This window comes from Saccopteryx bilineata, chromosome 2 (genome assembly GCF_036850765.1).
Source record: "Saccopteryx bilineata isolate mSacBil1 chromosome 2, mSacBil1_pri_phased_curated, whole genome shotgun sequence".
Lineage (NCBI taxonomy): Eukaryota > Metazoa > Chordata > Mammalia > Chiroptera > Emballonuridae > Saccopteryx > Saccopteryx bilineata.
In genome coordinates, this window is record NC_089491.1 from 329,202,270 (window position 1) to 329,222,557 (window position 20,288).

Consider the following 20,288-nt stretch of genomic DNA (forward strand, 5'->3'; position numbering starts at 1 on the left):
GTTATGGTTAAGAATATTATACTAAAGTGCTTTGTAAACTACAAAATACAATCAACAATCAAAAGCGCCGTTATTGTAGCTATCTGCTAGCACCCACGCCGCCCACAATATGTGTTTAGGAGAACCTAAATAAGTCCTCATAGAGTGACTATGCTAGTAGGTTCTCAACCTCTAAAATCATAATGAGTCTTTTCATGGCCACAGTGGTGGTAGCGAGTTCCTTTCAAAATAAATTTTATTCCCCTGTTGTCTGCCTACAAAGTGAAAACCGTGTCCCTCCCTATCTGAAACACTCCCTGCTTGTCCTCATGAGCTATCGGGCTCAGCTAAATCTGTCCCTGGCCAGTATGTTAATAATCCCCATTGGTTCAGAGACCGCCATCCACCACCGATGTGACATTCTTTGTGTTCAAATGTCTAGCTGACGTCTGATGCTTAAAACAGCCTATGCCTTCACCGCTCTCTGCATTGTCCCAGCCCTGTATCACCGCTCTTAAAAAGCTATCACAGTCACTCCTAGCACCAGTTGCTGACCTGCCTGCCCACTCACCTCCCTGCCTGCACTGGGCTGCATTGAATGCCCGGTTCTTCCAGTTCCCTGTGGCTCTGACGAAGCAGGGATCATGTCTACCTTCGGCTACCGGAGAGGACTCAGCAAATATGAATCCATCGATGAGGACGAACTCCTCGCTTCCCTGTCAGCCGAGGAGCTGAAGGAACTAGAGAGGGAGTTGGAAGACATTGAGCCTGATCGCAGCCTTCCCGTGGGGCTAAGACAAAAGAGTCTGACAGAGAAAACCCCCACGGGCACATTCAGCAGAGAGGCACTGATGGCCTATTGGGAAAAGGAGTCCCAAAAACTCCTGGAGAAGGAGAGGCTGGGGGAGTTTGGAAAGGTAGGCTTTCTGGACATTTCCTTCGCTGCTCCCAGCCCCCACCCCAAACCTGGGAACCTGTTTTCTCCAACTATGCAGTCCTTGTCACTTTCTCTTTCTTATAACCTGTTACTGAAAAATGTCTCAGGCTGAAATAGTTATGTAACATCTATGGCTACCCAATGGATCATAATATGTAAAATGATTGGCTTGAGTTCTATAATTGAGTAAAGATGGAATCTTTGAGAAGAAAATAATGCACAAGTAAGGTGTAGGTTTATTTTGCCAAATGTAAATCTAAGTTGAGTTATAAATTGGGGATGTGGCATAGTATCTGTTTCTGAATTTTTAAATGTATATATATATATACATTTAAAAATTCATTAAGTGAATTAATTGAATTAAGTGAATTAATTGAATTAAGTGAATTAATTTTCATCTATAAAGCCAAAAGTGGGTAATCTGGTTGCTTTGACTGTGATGCTGGTAATAGTAAAAATTCTTTTCCCAACACCAAGAAGTTTGTGGGATGGTAAGAAAGTACGTGTGACTGAGAATCAGGAGACCGTATTTCAGGTCCCTTCTCTGTCCCTGAGTTGTTAACCTTGAATAGATAGTCACTTCTGCAGGGTTCTCTCTCCCATCTGTCCACTGAGGGAGTGGGAACGAATAGTGTGTGTGTGTGTGTGTGTGTGTGTGAGAGAGAGAGAATCAAAATCTCTTTGAGGTTTTGGAAAGTTATGGAACCTCTCCTCAAGAAAACGCCTCTGTGACTGTGCATACAGACACGAACTTTTACATAGAATCTCCAAATGATCACATACATCCAAAGCCCACCCAAAGGTTCAGGTTAAGCATGCCTGTGGAGATGGCCTCTGAGATTTCTTCCTACTTTACAACAGTGATTCTGAGGCCAGCAAATGTACTCACATTAGACTGCAGGTATATTATACCCTTGTTCTCTGGTCAGTAAACAGTTGCTTTAAATTTGCCAAAGAAATCATTAAAAAGGAGTTCAAAAGACTGTGCTCTGGGAAAACAGGAAAGGCAATAAGAACGCTAATATAACCAATGTCTGAATTTCTGGAAGCACACAGGTCAGGAGCAATAGTTTAAAACCGCCGTGCTCCGCTGGAGTTGGCTTAAACCAAAGTGGTCTGCAGCCAACGCTGAGACTTCCACAGGACTAATCTAGGCGCTGTTAGATGATCTTGACGATGGGGCCTGTAGGCCACATTTGTGGCAAGATATGTGTAAGCTTTGTCCATGTCAATCATCGCAGGAAGGGTCACTGGGATCAGGCCAGGGTCTGCCAAGGCCACGGTGGCTGCCTGCATGGAAGGGCTGGAGGGGGAGGTGGTCAGGAAGGACATGCGTTACAGGCCAGGATTTGAGGTCAATTTCTGCACAACCATGATTTTTAGAGGAGGGTATTTTCTTCCTGATGTGGGACTATGTGTCAAAATAGATAAAATATGACATTTTTATTACAGTTATTAGAAAGTTTCCTTAATATAAAGATCAAAATAGACTCGGGACAGACAGCCATTGTAACAACAACCCAACAAAGGCATTTTAATGTCATAATGTCTTGAGATGGATGGGAAACGAAGGGCAAAGCCTGTTGTCAGCTGTTGACGGAACCCACCTCCTCCTGCCAAAGGTCTTGCTGATCCCTGCCAATGGCTTATCAACTTCAATTAGAGAGGCTGCCGTGTTGATGAACTTGGATTCCTTTCCCTGCTAGTTAGTTTTTCTCCCACGACACTTTCCCCGCTGGCCAGCTGTTCTGGAGTCACAAGGAGTGCTGAGCAGAAGCTTGCTGGTGGAGGGTGTAAATCCATTCCCACCGCAGGAAAAAGCTCAAAGCAGCTGATGGGGGTGGGGGGCGGAAACAGCAGCCTAAGTAAGGAGCAGCACAGTATGGACCATGAGAAGGAGGTGGGGGTCTTTTGTTTTCTGGCTATTGGCTCTGAAAAGCTTATGAATATCATGTTCAATTCTTACTGGATGGCAGCCTCTGCCCCCCCTGGGTTCACACAAAATTACGCTACACTAAATAGTGGCAGGGGGCCTTGGAGACCAAAGCTCTAGCCTCCCTCGCTTGAATACCTGCTGGGTCTCAGGCATAAGTGCCAATGAGTTCACTCACATTATTTCATTGAAATGTTAGAGAACTCAGACTGAGAGGTTAAGAAACACATTTGAGATCAACAGTTTAAAAAGTCGACTGAAATTCAAGCCAAGCTCTTTTAGCACAAAGACCATGGTTCTCAAAATGTGGGTCCCCAAGGGTCAGCATCATCTGGGAACTTCTCAGACCTGTTCAATCTCTGCTCCCTCGCCTGCTGAATAAGGGGTCTCTGGGAGTGGAGCCCAGCTTCTGTGGTCTCGCAAGCCCTGCCTGTAATTATGCCACACGCTACCGTTTGAGAAGCACTCAACTACACTGGATTTTCTTTGGGACTCGCCCCCAAACCCCTGCAGAGGCGACTTGTCAAAAGTCAACTATTCTTTGTGCGTAAACCTAGTACTAGAACCGAAAATCAAGCTTCTTACCCCCTTGTTCAGGTAACAATGCCAGGGAAGTGTCGGGAAAAACTGCACACGTCCCTTCTGTGCCGCATCCCACCTTCCCACCCCCTTCTCAGAGGGTCAGGGTTAACTCCAGAGCGCTAGCAGGCAGGAGAGCTGGAATAATTTGGAAAGTAAGCGAACATTGCTTTTTGCATCCTCTTCTACCTCCTCTGTCTAAACACCTTTCTCGCTTTTGGTGTTCTTTCCCTAGATGCCCCCCAACCTAGGATGACCAACCATTTCAGGTTGTCTAGAACTATCTAGACCTTAGAACTAAAACTCCTGCTTCCTGGGATAATTTTCAATCCCAGGAAAACGGGACAATTGTTCCCCTTACCCCACCAGCCCCATGGGTGCTTTTTTCCTGGGCCTCGTCCTGACTCTGAGGCCGTTAGCCAATGTTGTTTTACATCTAGTCAGTAAACACATGCCTACAGAGCCGCCGCTATTTGCTCAGCACGGTGCCAGGTGAAGGAAGCAGACATGATGACTGTCCTCACCCTACTAAGGCTTTTGGGAAAATGACAACTCATTAAAATAGGTGCTTTTGGGTGGGGGGAGTACAATGTCACGGGAACACATCGCTAGGATGGCTTCAAAGGGTGTCAAAGAAGGCTTTCTGGAAGGAAGTACATTTTGAGGGGAAAACATCTCTTGCAGATAAAACCTAAAGTTCTTTAAAAACCAAAGTGAATACAATTAAAGGTTGGCATCAGAGATGGTATACCTTGAATTTTGAGACAGGTCACTTTCCTGCAACCATGCAAACAGCTCACACACACACACACACACACACACACACACTCACAGTGTCCTTCTCCCTCCTGATCTTGAGAGTGAGTAAATTAAGACTGGACAAGCCATCCCAGGAGTGGCTGACCCCTTCCCCAGGCCATCACTTGGTGCCTGCCACTCCAAACAGGTGGCTAACTGGAAGCTATTTTGTGACAGCCACTGGGCAAACAGAGATAAGCACAGTGTTACCCAAAGCTCATTCCACAGGCCTCAGACAGCGCAAGCCCTCAGGGTAAAAAAAAAAGTTGTGCCAATATAGAGAGAAGAACCAAGGTTTTGGGGCCAGGGGAAGGACCTGGGAAAATCAAACTCATTGCAATTTCCAATTTATTTTTAATCACAAAGATAACAAGAAAAAGAAAGAAGGGGTCAGTTGGACTTCTTCGAACAATCTTGTAAACAAGAAAGACAGAGATAGAATGAAATTGTGTTGGCCTGAAAGTCTTTCATAATTGATACATGGTAAATCATTTAAGACCATCAGTCTGAGGCAGTGGCTTGCTTCAAGATTTTCTACTGTTCCCCGCTGTTCCTCATTATAGTTAGAGTCTGGTTAGAGCCAAGGGTGGTTACCTTTCCCACCTCCTGTCTTCCACAGTCTATCTCATTTAACCTGGCGCTAGCATGAGATTTCAAGTTGATTTGCTGAAAAGGGTGACTTGAAAGTTTTTCTTTGTAGAGCCGAGTTTTGACCTGCTGCTGCTCTGACTAAAGGTCTGCGCATTAGTGTTCCTTCCCCGTAGCAAGGACAGGGACAGCAGCAGCTCCCAGATGGTGTGGGGTCTCCGAGCACCTTTGCCAGGCTCTACCCCAGAGGTAGATAAATGGTGAAGAAGCAAGTGACACTGCTGCCTCTGTCTATACTGAGACAGACCTGGGCAGAGAGCACTTGGCTCCTGTCACATCTGCTATAGGAGACAAATTTGCGGAAAAGGTTTGAACATTAAGAAAGGGAATCCATTAGCATGTTGTGCATTTTTGTTGTCATTTGTTTGGGATTTAGAAATATGCGAAGACAGAGGGCTGAGGGTGATTGCAGAATGGAGGGTTGGAATTGCTAAATTGTAAGTAGACTAGTCAAGTAGTTCAGAGCAGGTAGTTAAAAGAATAAAAAATCTATCAAGGGTTTTCCAAAGCTCAAGTCTCACCTTATTTGTTCAAAATGGCAAAATGATAGTAAATTTTAGTTCAATAAATTGAATTCTGCAGAAAACAAAAGAAAATATTTGTAGGAAAAGCTATTGAGAGTTGGGCAATGTAATGTTAACCTTGGTCACCCAGGAGATAAACTTTCCTCCCTACATATCAATATTTTTGTATTACAGGCAGTCCCTGGGTTACAAACGAGATAGATTCTGTAGGTTTGTTCTTAAGTTGAATTTGTATGTAAGTTGGAACAGGTACATTTACCTATTAAATGCAACTTAGACAGATGTTTGTCTTAACATAGTATCTATTTTTACTTTTCTGTGCATATAAATACTTAAATATTTTCAAAAATACAGAACCTAGGGTCTGCCTGTACATGCCACATGTTACTTTTCTTATTTACCGAGATACAATTGACACTTAACAATGTATTTGTTTTATGTGTACAACATAATGATGTGGTATGTGTATATACTGAAAACCATGTTACTTTTGTAAATTTAAAAAATGTGCTTAAGAATGACAATGATGATACCATGTCTTTAGGTGGCTGAAGAAGACAAAGAAGAGAGTGAGGAAGAGCTTATTTTTACTGAAAGTAACAGTGAGGTTTCTGAGGAGGTGTACACGGAAGAGGAGGAGGAGGAGGAAGAGGAGGAAGAAGAGGAAGAGGATGAGGAGGAGGAAGACGACAGCCATGAAGAGGAAAGATCAATTGAAGACGACAAAGGTATTAATGGAACTGTAAATTATGATAGTGTCAATTCTGACGGCTCTAGGTCAAAGACATTTAAAAGTCAAATAGAAAACATCAATTTAACCAATGGCCACAGTGGAAGGAACGCAGAGTCCCCGGCGGCCATTCACCCTTGCGGAAACCCTACAGTGATCGAGGATGCCTTAGAGAAGATTAAAAACAATGATCCTGACACCACCGAAGTCAATCTGAACAACATCGAGAACATCACCTCGCAGACCCTCACCCGCTTCGCCGAGGCTCTCAAGGGTAACACGGTGGTGAAGACCTTCAGTCTGGCCAACACGCACGCCGACGACAGCGCGGCCATGGCCATCGCGGAGATGCTCAAGGTCAACGCGCACATCACCAACGTCAACATCGACTCCAACTTCATCACCGGCAAGGGCATCCTGGCCATCATGCGCGCCCTGCAGCGCAACACGGTGCTCACGGAGCTGCGCTTCCACAACCAGCGGCACATCATGGGCAGCCAGGTGGAGATGGAGATCGCCAAGCTGCTGCGCGACAACACCACGCTGCTCAGGCTGGGCTACCACTTCGAGCTCCCCGGGCCCAGGATGAGCATGACGGGCCTCCTGACGCGGAACATGGACAAGCAGAGGCAGAAGCGGATGCAGGAGCAGAAGCAGCAGGAGGGGTCTGATGGAGGGTCGAACCTTAGGACCGCAGTCTGGCAACGAGGAACGCCTGGGTCTTCGCCTTTTGCGTCTCCCAGGCAGTCTCCCAGGTCATCCCCCAAACTGCCCAAGAAAGTCCAACCGGCGCGGAGCCGGCCTCTATCCCCGCAGGCCCCGCCCCCGCCGCCGCCCCCGCCCCCTCCGCAGCGGCTGCCGCCCCCTCCTCCGCCTCCCCCGCCGCCGCTCCCGGACGCCAAACTCGTCACCAGGAACATCGCGGAGGTCATCAAGCAACAGGAGAGGGCCCAGCGGGCCTTACAAAATGGACAGAGAAAGAAAAAAGGGAAAAAGGTTAAGAAACAGCCAAACAATATCCTGAAGGAAATAAAAAATTCCCTGAAGTCAGTGCAAGAGAGGAAATCAGAAGACACTTCCCGACCATCTACCCCACAACGATCAACCCATGACAACCTCATGGAGGAGATTCGGGGGAGCAGCATCAGACAGCTGCGGAGGGTGAGTACCCGCAGGGCAGGTGAAGGGGGCGGCCCCCTGGCACAGTGGTACCAAAGTCGCCTCTCAAAATACTGCTATTTTAGTATGCAAGAGGGAACACATCACAGGAAGAGCAGGTGGTCCCTAAGGAACAGATTTCCATTGAGAGATGTGCTTGGGGACCGTTGGTAGGTCCTTTGAGGGCCAGGCCTATTTAAAGACACTCCAACATGTAAAAATCTTGATTGCCTTAGTAATAGTAATAAAAAAAAAAAGTTAAGGAGTATAATCAGTGGTGGGATTCAGATAATTTAACAACCGGTTCTCTGCCCTAATGACTGTTCTAAGTATAAAAAATGATATACCGAAAGGTAGTTTATCATTTCCTGGATTTAATACTTAAGAACAATAAAGAGGCACACAAAAACTAGATTATGCTATAAGAAAGTTTTAAAATATCAACAAAAAAATATTAAATAATACCTGACTGAAAACAATAAAACTTATTTAAGATATTTCTATATTGCTTTTTGATTGTCGTCCTTACTTGGTAATTTTCTTTGCTTTTCTCTGAGCATCAATGGTTGTGTGATTTATCCTTGACCATCCTGTAGGAGTAGAATCCTATTCCTTTAGAGCAGGGGTCCCCAAACTATGGCCCGCGGGCCGCATGCGGCCCCCTGAGGCCATTTATCCAGCCCCCGCCGCACTTCCAGAAGGGGCACCTCTTTCATTGGTGGTCAGTAAGAGGAGCACATTGACCATCTCATTAGCCAAAAGCAGGCCCATAGTTCCCCTTGAAATACTGGTCAGTTTGTTGATTTAAATTTGCTTGTTCTTTATTTTAAATATTGTATTTGTTCCCGTTTGGTTTTTTTTTTTACTTTAAAATAAGATATGTGCAGTGTGCATAGGGATTTGTTCATAGTTTTTTTTATAGTCCGGCCCTCCAATGGTCTGAGGGACAGTGAACTGGCCCCCTGTGTAAAAAGTTTGGGGACCCCTGCTTTAGAGGTAGGCCAATTAGACTAATAGTCATTCTGTTTGATATATTAGAAACAATTAGGTGACTTCTCATCTCTGAACATATTAGGTTCATCTTTGAAAAACTCCATCTTAGAAAGAACCCTGATTACAAGTGCATTTTAACATTCGGTTCGTCAAACTCAAAGAAAAATTAGGTGTCCGTTCTGCCAAACCAGTGTGAACCGGCTGAATCCCACTACTGAGTATAACAGTGGTTCTCAAACTTTTTGAAGTCAGGGCACATTTAAAATCCTACAAATAATTGTAGGCGCACTATATACAAATTTCTGAGAAATATATTATAATAACTAAGTCAAATATTAAAGAAAAAATATAAAGTCCAAATGTGCTTTTATGGTAATTAAATGAAATAAATACAACAAAATTAAATTTATTCTGACATTAAAAAATATTTTTATGTTACATTTTTTGAGTTATGCTTTTTAGAATTAGTAAAAAAAAGAGGGGTTAAAAAATTAAAAAACATTATCTTTTTATATATGTAGATACATTCTTAGTAATATTTAGTAAATTCAGCAGGTCTTGGCGTGAATGTGTTAAGTTTTTTCATTCTTGTGTTTATGAGAAACATGAGCCTGATGTGTCCTAGCGATTTCTTCAATGTTCGGCATATATTTGAAAAGCAAACTCTCATTTCCTTACCAATACATTGAAGAATTCCTCTCTTTTTACTCTTAATTGTGTTGAGTGCAGAAAACCCCCACCATACATATCATCTTAACTTTACCTCAAACAATGGATAAAAGAAACTCGTGTCCAGTCTTTCCGGGGAACATGGTGGGTAGTGTGAACAATCCAGCACCAGAGCTTAACAGCCTTTTGCGACCTTATCAGGCAAGTGAGGTGGGGGGTTGGCCAGACTGTCAGTTTACAGCCAATTCCTCACACCTCTGTCCCCCAAAAATCTAAACTCCAAAAACCCTGTTGGGTTTTTGGTCTCCAACAGGCACATATTTCTCTGGGATACCATAGGGCACACCTGGAAATCTTCTAGGGTGCACCAGTGCGCCCTGGCGCACATTTTGAGAACCAATGAAGTATAATTAATCTGCATTCCAGAAAAGATTTATCACTTGTCAAAACTTCTGCCACAGAGTTGCAAGGGGCTTCAAACCCAATTTTTAATATAAAATCTGAATCGCACGTAACAATAGTTAGCCTATATCAGAGTTCCTCTCAGAGAATACTGCTAGAGAAAGATCTTTTTCAGTTTATCATTTGCGTTGTTTTCTTATTGAAAGAAAATCCCCTATTTTGTAGGTGGAAGTTCCAGAAGCTCTCCGATAAAAACACAGTCTTTAGAAGAGGACGCAGACTTATTCACTGGTATTGAGTTAAATGCATTGTGAGATGTTTCTAGAACACGGTCTTCAATTTGAAATGTTCTCTGACTTTAAAAATAACCTCACTCGTTAATTCCAAAGGGAATGCTAAGAAACAGTCAGCATGTTTCTTCTGTAAATATGAAAATAAACGTGTTTTTTTTTAAATGTCATGAGGTTTGTATTGGCAGGAAGCAGTTTATTTAAAGCTGTTCTTTATCTCTTTGATGTGTTGGTAACTGAGTTGTAAGGAGTTAATGAAATGAGCTGTTATTTTTGTAATCGCAATGAATTTGAATTGAAGTATTTGAGTTTTTTTAAAACAAACTAATTGTTTTGTGTGAGTTGATACATTTTCAGGTGTGTATGTAACATTGTCAAATATTAAAAATATTACATTCTGACCAAAAAAGGATTTGGGTTCTTTACCATTTGCCTTTTTTTGTTTTTCTTTTTCCCACAAGAAAATTTGACCAGAGCCCTTTCTAAATGTCTGGAATTAAAAACTTAAAAAAAAATCTTCTTGATAGTAAGATAAAAACTCAGGAAAAGACCCCAAATTGGCTATTATCATTCTGGATGCATTGATATTAGACCCAGAATGTCAGCTGACACCCCCACATTCCAGTCATTTATCATTAAAACCAACTCTTTCTGGAAGAAAATTTACACTCAGAATAAAGTTTCTCAGTAAACAGGAAATAGGTGCTCATGAATGCCTGAAGACAGACCCCCTGAATTCAGACTGATCTCGTGGTCGATGCTAAAGCTATCCTTTGAGCTGTCCCTGGATGAGCCCAAACCCAGTAGGTCTCAGCCTTTTGTGCCCTCACACACAGTGAAGTCGACATGCACAACACACATCCAGAGACAAGGACACATGAATCTGTAATCATGGAGTATCACTCCACCCCCTCACACTCAAGAAAGATCTGAATTCAAAAAGACCTCCCAGTGGTTACCCTCATTCCACTGTAGTTCTCCACTCCAGTTTTTTTGGAAGCTATAAATCTCTTCTGAAGCCCCTTGTAATCACTACGGTTAGCAATGTTTCTTTTGTGTCCTGCTGAGTGGAACAGTGGCCTTGGTAAGCCCTCTTGGCCACCCATTCAATACTTGTTTGCTTCATATACAAAGCTTTGGATTATCTTCAATCAAAATTACGTTCAATTTTCACTAGAAAATTCTCGGGTCTGTGTCTTTTAGTCTATTTCTCTTGCTCTGCCATTCTCCTAGTTTGTAAGAACAACTTTGAATGTTTCTTAAGGAGGGTTCCAGAGGTCTGTGAGCGAGGTCAATGTCCTGACTCTGTGTGGAAAGTGACATTTTCTGAATTATCTAAGTTGTCTCATGAACTTTCTGAAGTTGGAAACGAGGAGGCAGTCAGACAGACTCCCGCATGTGCCCCCGGCCAGGATCCACCCGGCATGCCTACCAGGGGGCGATGCTCTGCCCATCTGGGGCGTCGCTCTGTTGCAACCAGAGCAATTCTAGCACCTGAGGCAGAGGCCACAGAGCCATCCTCAGTGCCCGGGCCAACTCTGCTCCAATGGAGCCTTGGCTGCGGGAAGGGAAGAGAGAGACAGAGAGGAAGGAGAGGGGGAGGGGTGGAGAAGTAGATGGGTGCTTCACCTGTGTGCCCTGGCCAGGAATCGAACCCGGGACTCCTGCACGCCAGGCCGACGCTCTACCACTGAGCCAACTGGCCAGGGAAATGAACTTTCACAACATTAAAAGGTGCTATCATCCCATTTTACAGATGAGGAAGCGTCCGCTCAGTGAGGGGAAGGTTGCATGTGAGACGGGCTATCTCTGACCCTACAGCTCTTGCCCCTCTGTGCCTCTCTGCTCAACCTCCAATGGCGGCAATTTCAGTTTCCCTTGGTGGTGACTTCAGTATGTTTACCTCTTTTGATTAGTATTCACAATCATGCCCATTGTTGTTGTTCAAAGAAATAAAGCTAAAATGCAGGTTTTTACCAGGCGTGTGTGCATGATGTGTGTGTGAATTTAGAATGGAAAGCCAGGCAGACCTGCCTTTGCCTCCTGACCCTTGCGGGTGCACAAGGATGAGGCTCTCCCAGATGGCAGCGGCTTCCAGTTCTGTCATGACGAGCAGAGGAGCAAACGGTGGCTCAGAAACTGGGCTGTCAGTAAAACCATGCGTGAATTTTAGAAAGGGGTGTGCGGCAACCCCCCAGAGTGAGGGGTGGAAAGAGGGGCCTCCAGTCTGGGAAGGCTGGCCCAGCCTTCTCACCAGGAGAGATCAGGAGACAAATCCAGTTTCCTTGCATTTTAAAAGGCTGCCTTGCTGGAACTTTTTTGGGCTCAGGAAAGAGCAGCATGCACTTACTAGGTGCATTACAAAATGTAAATAAAGATATGGGCCCTCACACCCAATCTACAAACTGAAATATTATAAAGCCCATAACAAGACAAGTGTGGTATGATCAGATACTTAGTGAGTGCATCGGTCATTGAGGAAAACATTTCTAGGATGTTATTTCAGAAGACAGTCCCGTAAACATGCAAGGTGTTACTCAGCACAGGACAGAGATTCTTAGCTCAGCCCTCCTGCGGACTCACAGAGCCGGTATGAAAGCCAATTAGTTCATCCTCTATAAAGAGCTTTCAGCTCCCTGGGCAAGAGGCTGTCCAAGACTGGCTGAAGGGTTTAAGCTATGATTTACATCTGCACATTAATCTCTTAAAGAACACCTCATCCCGATTTGAAATGGGGCCCAGATGCTGAGTCTCACTGGCTCTGAGGGCCTTGCTGCCACAGGTATTGAATAACTCGGTGTCAGCAGGATCTTGATTTAATACCTGCCCAGTCGTAGCTGCTACGCGTGAGTAACAGGAGGAGGTAACAACAGGCTGCTATGCTTGTATTTTGATATACTGAATATTCTTTACAAAATTCTTTAAAAAATTATATATATACACACAAACGTGTGTGTGTGTGTGTGTGTGTGTGTGTGTGTGTGTGTGTGTGTGAAAGGGCAGATCATTGCAGGACAAGGGACAGGGAAGTGAGTTCTGACCACAGGGAGGACGCCCTTACTTGCCAGCAACCAGCGGTTCTGCAGGAGGAGCACAATGACCGAATCCCTACGCAGAAACATTTTGGAGACGTAGGTGTCCTTGTGGACTGGCTTGAACTTGTTCTTGCCCTTGCTGCTCTCGAGGACCTCGGTCCACATGTCCTTCACATTCTCTAGCAACATGTGGCAGTGCCTGTCAAAAGCCCTCACGTGGCCAGGGTGCTTCTGGTCGCTGCGATAGTCGAAAGTCGATGGTCACCTGGGTGTTCTTGACCCACTGTGTAAGCTCGGAGAAGGGGCTGTGCTAGACTCCCCCTCCGCCTTCTGCAGCCGCCCTCGGGGGGTCATCTCGCTCCCCTCCCTCCCCAGCTTGCTGAGCAGGCTCCTGGTGGCGGTGGCTGCACTCTCTGAACACTCCCAGATGACAGTCTTTAAAAAATGCCTCTTAACTACTTCCTTTTATGACAAAGTTAACACTGTCTTTTCCTTTGTTTTTCTGAGTCTTAGGAGGTAGTGTTTTATTTTCATCAATCATCAAATGTCCTGATATAAAAGACTAAGAATTGACCTAAGAATTATAAAATTCAAATATAGAACCAGTTTTGGTGCACTGAACAACTTCCAAATATATTTTCTGAGTGCGGACCTTGTTCCGATACCCTTTTGGATACTGAGGAGGAGTCACAGCCAACAAAGAAGATAAAACCCTTGGCCTCTGTAACTTACTTTCTAATGGAGGGAGCTTACTCTTTCCTTCATACATCATGTATGTACTTATCAAGTGCCTCTCATGTATGAGGAACTCTATGCAGTGGTGAGATCAACCAAGTTCAATTAGAGAGTGTCCTCCATTTGAAAGTAGTGGGAACTCTAAGGCAAATATCCATCCCTTCCAGGATATGTGGCCAGAACTGAGTTAGAGGTTGGTTCAGAGTCCTGTGTGGTTACAGATAGGGAGGAAACCTGATCATCTAAAACGAGTGTCAGCATACTTCTTCTGCAAAAGGCCAGATGTCAAATAATGTAGACACTGTGGGCCATTTGGTCTCTGTCACAATATTCAACTCTGCTAGCTCAGGGCGAAAGCAGCTATACACGATGAATGAACGTGTCCGTGTCCTAATATATCAATAAATTTATTTATAGACACTAAAAATTTAATTTTATATGCTTTTCATGTATTGCTAATTTTATTCGTTGATTTTCCCCCCTACCATTTGTAAATATAAAACCTTTTCTTAGTTTGCAGGCTGTTCCAAAAACAGGCGTTAGATGGATTTGACATGTGAGTCAAACTTGTGGCCAGTTTGCCATAAACCGTAAACCAAAAGCAGAGAAAGTGTCAAGACAAGCTGTCAGGGAAGATGATTTGGATTTAACAAAACAAAACAAACAGAGAAGATGCCAGGCTAAAAGTTAGTGAAATGATGGGGGTGGGGAAAGAGGAAGGACATTTAAGTTTGAGGAAATAGGGTGTTATAAAAATGTCAAAAATCATAGGATTAAGATATTCTGTAAAAACATGTATTGGTAGAGAGGTAATATTTGTCTTTTCGTCTAGCATTGATAATTTTGGTGGATTAAGAATAGGACTGTTTTATTGGCCTTTTCTTTTTACAAAAGAAAAGATTATTTTAAAAAATCACAGTATACAGATAAGCAAAAGACCATAACGAATTTCTAAAATCCCACCCACACAGAACTACTGATAACCCCTTAGCACACATCCTTTTAGCTCCTTCCTAATGAATATTTAAATACATGTATAACTATGTTTTCTACACAAAGGGGAAGATAGTGTGCATAACGACGTTGTGTCACCTACCATATTTTATTTAAGCAATTTCAACAGCTGTCGAATATTTAGGTTATTTTGATTAGTCCTATGATGTTGGATATTTATTTTGTTCCAACTCAACCCTTTGAGTTATTCTAACTTTTAACTTTTCCCAAAACCCCTTAAAAGACATGATTTGACAGCTCGCAGCTAGCCAAGAGTTGTGCGGCATTACTGCGGTACACCAACTGGAAATTAGGTTTCAACCAAATTGTCATGTTTAGCAACTTTCTCTCAGCCAAAGTATACGCTGATGTGAACCACAAAGGCAGGCATTGCTAAGATGCAATTTCTGAAAGTCCATACGAGTTTCTGTTTCTGAATAAAAAGGCAGGGACGGGTCGAGAGTCACAGGAGCCCATGCAGAATGACTTAGTGTAAACTAAGCAATGCGGTCTCAATTATTAAAAGCCATGCGATGCATGGAAGGATTTCAAGAGGAGGGACGTGATGTTTACATAGGTTTTAAAGGTATGATTTGTGTGACTGAGCAAAGGATGGGCTCAGTGAGGGCCACCCTGGCGGCAGGAAGAGCAGTTAGGTGATGATTGCAGTGATCTAAGGACGGACTGATGCGGACTTGAACTGTGAACACCGCATGGGTGTGACGAGGGCAGAAGAAACAGAGCAGAGAGGCTCAGAAGCAACTTCCCAGCCGAGTTCAACTCCTGGTTAGATGCCGGGGCGGGCAGCAACAAAAGCAAGGAATCCAGGGTGACACTTGGTCCTGACTGGGCCACTTGGGTGGATAGTGGTGCCACAAAGTGGGTTGGGGAATTCAGCAGGTGCAGAATTTAAATAAGAAGGTGAGTTTAGTCTTAAACATTGTTTTGGAGGCGCTTGTCCATTTGAATGGGTGGGTCTAGAATCATGGGGGTGGGACTTGTGCTGGAGATAAGGATGTGGGGAGTCACGTGGTCTGAGTGGCATTCAAAGATGGGGGTTTGGATGAGGCCACTCCTGGAGAGTGTGGAGCGGAGCAGAGGCAGACGTGACCGGACAGCAATCAGAGGAGACTCACGCAGAGCTGCACTAAGGGAGGAGCAGCCGGCGATGTAAAATGCCTGCACGTTCTGGAGCTTGAGCAGGCAACCCCGCGGAGAGCAGGTCCAGAGGCGCAGTGAAGGCAGACATCAGACTGCAGGGGTGGAGGGGGATAACTCCCCAAGGTGGAGAGTATATAGAGCATGGCTTCATGAACGGGTGGGTCACTTTGGTGACAGTCCAAGGTCTTCTGCCAGATTTCTGGGGATGCCGAGGATGGAGGGTTGGGGCTGGAGCCTTACCTACTCACGGTTGTCTCTGGATCCATGTTCAAAGCATGATTCTTGCGCTTGACCAGGCGGTGGCACAGTGGATAGAGCGTCAGGCTGGGATGCGGAGGACCCAGGTTCGAAACCCCAAGGTCACCAGCTTGAGCGCGGGCTCATCTTGTTTGAGCAAAGCTCACCAGCTTGGACCCAAGGTCGCTGGTTTGAACAAGGGGTCACTCGGTCTGCTGTAGCACCCCCCACCCCCGTCAAGGTTCATATGAGAAAGCAATTAAAGAACAATTAAGGCGCCACAATGAGGAGTTGGTATTTCTCATTTCTCTCCCTTCCTGTCTGTCCCTATCTGTCTCTGTCTCTGTCACATACACAAAAAGCATGAATCTTGCAAACTTATGATTTAGTGGTCTAAATTGGACTATTGGTCCACTAAATTACAAATCACACTGACCTAATGTGGCAAGTGCCCTGGGGCAATCATCCCTGTTCTTGGGCGCCAGAGGCTCAACACTGCATGAAAATTTAGGAAACAAAGGTGGGGATGACGTTACAGCAATATAATCAAACACAAGACAGTACTGTTCTCGGAACTCCTCTGGCTAACTCAACCTCAGAGATATTTTTCCCACTGGCTACTTTACCCCACAGAATAGTCTGTTTTATTGCTAGTTTATCACTTTTCTCCTTCTTCTCTCCTGATTCTGTCTCATTGCTGTTCTCCTAAATTAGTCTTGGGAATTTGAATTTCTTTTCACAGTTACACACAGCAAACCCAGCTCGCCCCAGCCCCTCTCCCAAAGAGCAGCCCTGTCCGTCTTAGCATATCCAGGCTGGGCGGTGTGGTGCAGATCAAAGGGGCCTTTTACTTAACACAGATTCATCCTAGGGTTATTGCTGCGAATAGAATGCCTCCCCTCTGCAAAGGGTCTGTCCTCTCTGACTACCACAAACACCCTGTTGACTCACTCACAATCTGTTATCTGGACTGTTGTTGCTGAACTGGTTTCTAATCAGTTTCAGACGGGTTCCTCCAGTTCCGTTTGTCTTTAACTCCTGACATTTGTCTTCAACATATTAGAGTGACATTTTTCCCCAAAAATGTGATTCTAAGCACATCAGACACCTGTTTGAAATTCCTCAGCTGTAATCCACATTCTGCAGAATGAAGTTCAAATCCCTTGGCCTGGCAAGCACAGCTGATTATATTCCTGCCTCCTCTTCCATCACTTGTCTGCATGTACCTGTGCTTAAGCCAGACGGGCACCTTGCAGGTCACTGAACACATGACACACACCTTTTTACACACCCTCCTACCTGTCTGGAAGTCCCCTCCTACTTGTTACACTTGCCTACTCATCCTTCAAAGGAGACCTTGAAAGGTAACTAGATTATTGCCCCAAGGAGATGAGGAAAAGAGCGTCCTTCAAAAAAGGCCTCTCTTTCTTCTGCACACTTTTCCTGGGTGACCTCATCCAAAGTCTTATCTTTAAATACCACTCGTGCCACATGACCCCCAAATTCTTAGTTCCAGCACAAATACTACCCTCAGGATTCTTCTAAATCCACATACTGGGCCTGACCAGGTGGTGGCGCAGTGGATAGAGCGTCGGACTGGGATGCGGAAGGACCCAGGTTCGAGACCCCGAGGTCGCCAGCTGGAGCGCAGGCTCATCTGGCTTGAGCAAAAAAGCTCACCAGCTTGGACCCAAGGTCGCTGGCTCCAGCAAGGGGTTACTCAGTCTGCTGAAGGCCCGCAGTCAAGGCACATATGAGAAAGCAATCAATGAACAACTAAGAAGTCGCAACGCGCAACGAAAAACGAATGATTAATGCTTCTCATCTCTCTCCGTTTCTGTCTGTCTGTCCCTCTCTATCTCTGCCTCTGTAAAAAATAAAAAATAAATCCACATACTGTTCTCGGATGGACAGGGAGCATAGTTGCAGTATTTAAAACTGAACTCGTCTTCCTCCTCTGGAGCCTGCTCCCATTCGATTCTATATTCCAGTGTCTCACAATATACGTTGCCTTGCATTATAGATTATTTGGAAACATGTCTTCATCTCTCAGTGATCATACTGAATTGTAAATCTTGGCAATTAGACACTGCATCTTATCTTTGTGCCTAACAAACAGCCAGCACTTGCTCTGTATATTTGAATCGCTGGAGATAGTTAGCTACTCAACAGCAATGAAGAGAAAACATGGCAGTATCTTCTCAACATTCTCCCCAGAACAGCCAACAGTTATGGGGTCAAAAGGAATCATAGTTGAGAATGATGTTCTAAAGGCAACATTGGTCCCAGGGTCTAGGACTGAACGGGACCTACCGGTGGAGCTAAAGGGCTCCAAGGAGTAAGGAGGTCACGAAGGAAGAGCCACTGGTGGGCATTCCCTCTGTGCACAGTGAAGGGCCAGAATTATAAGAATATCCACGTCTACTCTCCTTGGCCTTCCTTCCTCCAAGATGCCACTCCTTTTCCACGTGTGGTCTGGGGCAGTGGTCAGGCTGTAGTCACGAGTGGCTGTGTAGGATGCAGTCGGGAGAACCTTTGGGCAAGCCAGGGACCGACAACTGGGACAAGGGGAGTCCTTTTCTACATAAATAAACCATTCTGAGTTGAATGAGTATAATCTTTAAAACCTTAACTCTTGAATTCATTAGGCCCGTTCTTCCTCTAAAGCAGAGGTTTTTACTTTGATACATTTCCTGCTTGTACATTGGTCCTTTGGCCCCTAATTTTCAAATAATCACTTATCCCAGATTTCAACATTGTGTAATTAGCCATCTAGTCTTTATTACAAGTTACACAGTTCCTTAGTCAACTTTTGTGAAGTTAAGCTATTTTTAAAATTTAAGCATGTAACAGAAAAGTATACCAATTTTCTCTGACCAAAACATTGTGTCACTGCCTGACCAGGCGGTGGCGCAGTGGATAGAGCATCGGATTGGGATGCGGAGGACCCAGGTTCGAGACCCCGAGGTCGCCAGCTTGAGCGCAGGCTCATCTGGCTTGAGGAAAAAAGCTCATCATCTTGGACCCAAGGTCGCTGGCTCAAGCAAGGGGTTACTCGGTCTGCTGAAGGCCCACGGTCAAGGCACATATGAGAAAGCAATCAATGAACAACTAAGGTGTCGCAACGAAAAACTAATGATTGATGCTTCTCATCTCTCTTTGTTCCTGTCTGTCTGTCCCTATCTATCCCTCTCTCTGACTCTCTCTCTGTCACTATAAAAAAAAACAAAAAAAACAACATTGTGTCACTGACATAAACTACTCAATTCTCTCTTCCTGAGTGAATTCTCAAGATGATCCATTGGGTAATCCCTGTTACAGAAACACAAAAACAAATGATCTAAAGTCAGTCTCAAGTTTGTAAGTTACCCTCCCTGATTTTATCATGCACTCATCCCCCTTCATTAAAAACCAGTGCAGTCGTGTGATGTGCACAAGCGATCCAGGAAATAGCAGCTCAGAGGAACCCTTTACATCGAAGCAGAATTGTGAAAAGTAAGCCTTTTTGACATTTACAGTCAGAGGGAAAATACAGCTATTAAACCCATTTGTGAATGTCCTTGTAGAAGTTACACTTTAATCTTTGTAGCTCTTGCTTTATCAACATGTCACTGAGCAGGAGTTGCCAGACCAGCGGAAAGCTGGAAACGCCCTATTCAGGAGTCAGGACATACTGAAACTCCTATTTATTTTTCTCTAAGTGCCTTCAAGAATTTTTGGTGACTTTATTGCAAACACTCACAGGAGGCTGAACAGGAATTTTGACCTGTCAGAAATTGTTGGGCTAGTAACTATGCTTTTATCCTAGAGGTTGTCACTAATAACAGTTATTTTTAAAGAAATGCAAATAACTTTTAACATAAGGAAAAAAGGCAAAACAAACCAACTTTTCCACATAGGATATTTATAAATTAAGTCACCATTGGAGTGATAAATAAAGATATGAAATAAGTGGAAAATGTTTAAGGAAGGAAGACAGATTAGCAGAGATTACTCGAGATAGCATTCTGAGGTAATTCCAAATAAATTCTTATGTAATCATTTATTAAGCATTTGGGATTACTCACCCATGTCAGTTACCTAATCTTTCAAATAGAAAAAATATTTTTAATGATGATGGAAGGGGAAACGGGGGTTGGGGATGAGCAGACACAATTCTATTTACTGAATACTCCAAATATCTATTAATTTCAGAACTTGACTTGCTTTAGTGCCTGCTGGTTTAGCTGCATCATTATAACATATTTTCCTTCATGTCACAGGTTTTTTTAAAAAACCTTTTGAAAACAGAATGACAGAATTTCCCTTTGGGTCTTTGCATTTGTATCATAAGCAGAAAAATGCCAAGCCTTCTGCATTTGAAGAAAAGATAATTGGAGTTAATAGTTTTAGTTTTTTTTTATTATTATTTATTCATTTTAGAGAGAAGAGAGAAAGGGTGAGAGAGAGACAGAGAGGGAGAGAGAGAGAGAGAAGGTGGGGAGGAG

At 44.1% G+C, this 20,288-nt stretch overlaps 1 protein-coding gene across 1 annotated transcript; it reads left to right on the forward strand.

Annotated features, from left to right (window-relative positions):
* The first annotated feature begins 468 nt into the window (after positions 1 to 468).
* Positions 469 to 10,052, forward strand: LMOD2 (leiomodin 2). Its single transcript, XM_066262207.1, has 3 exons — positions 469 to 896; positions 5,943 to 7,289; positions 9,576 to 10,052. The coding sequence occupies exons 1-3, from the start codon at positions 624 to 626 to the stop codon at positions 9,600 to 9,602; spliced, it is 1,647 nt and encodes a 548-aa protein (XP_066118304.1). The 5' UTR covers positions 469 to 623; the 3' UTR covers positions 9,603 to 10,052.
* Positions 10,053 to 20,288: the final 10,236 nt, after the last annotated feature.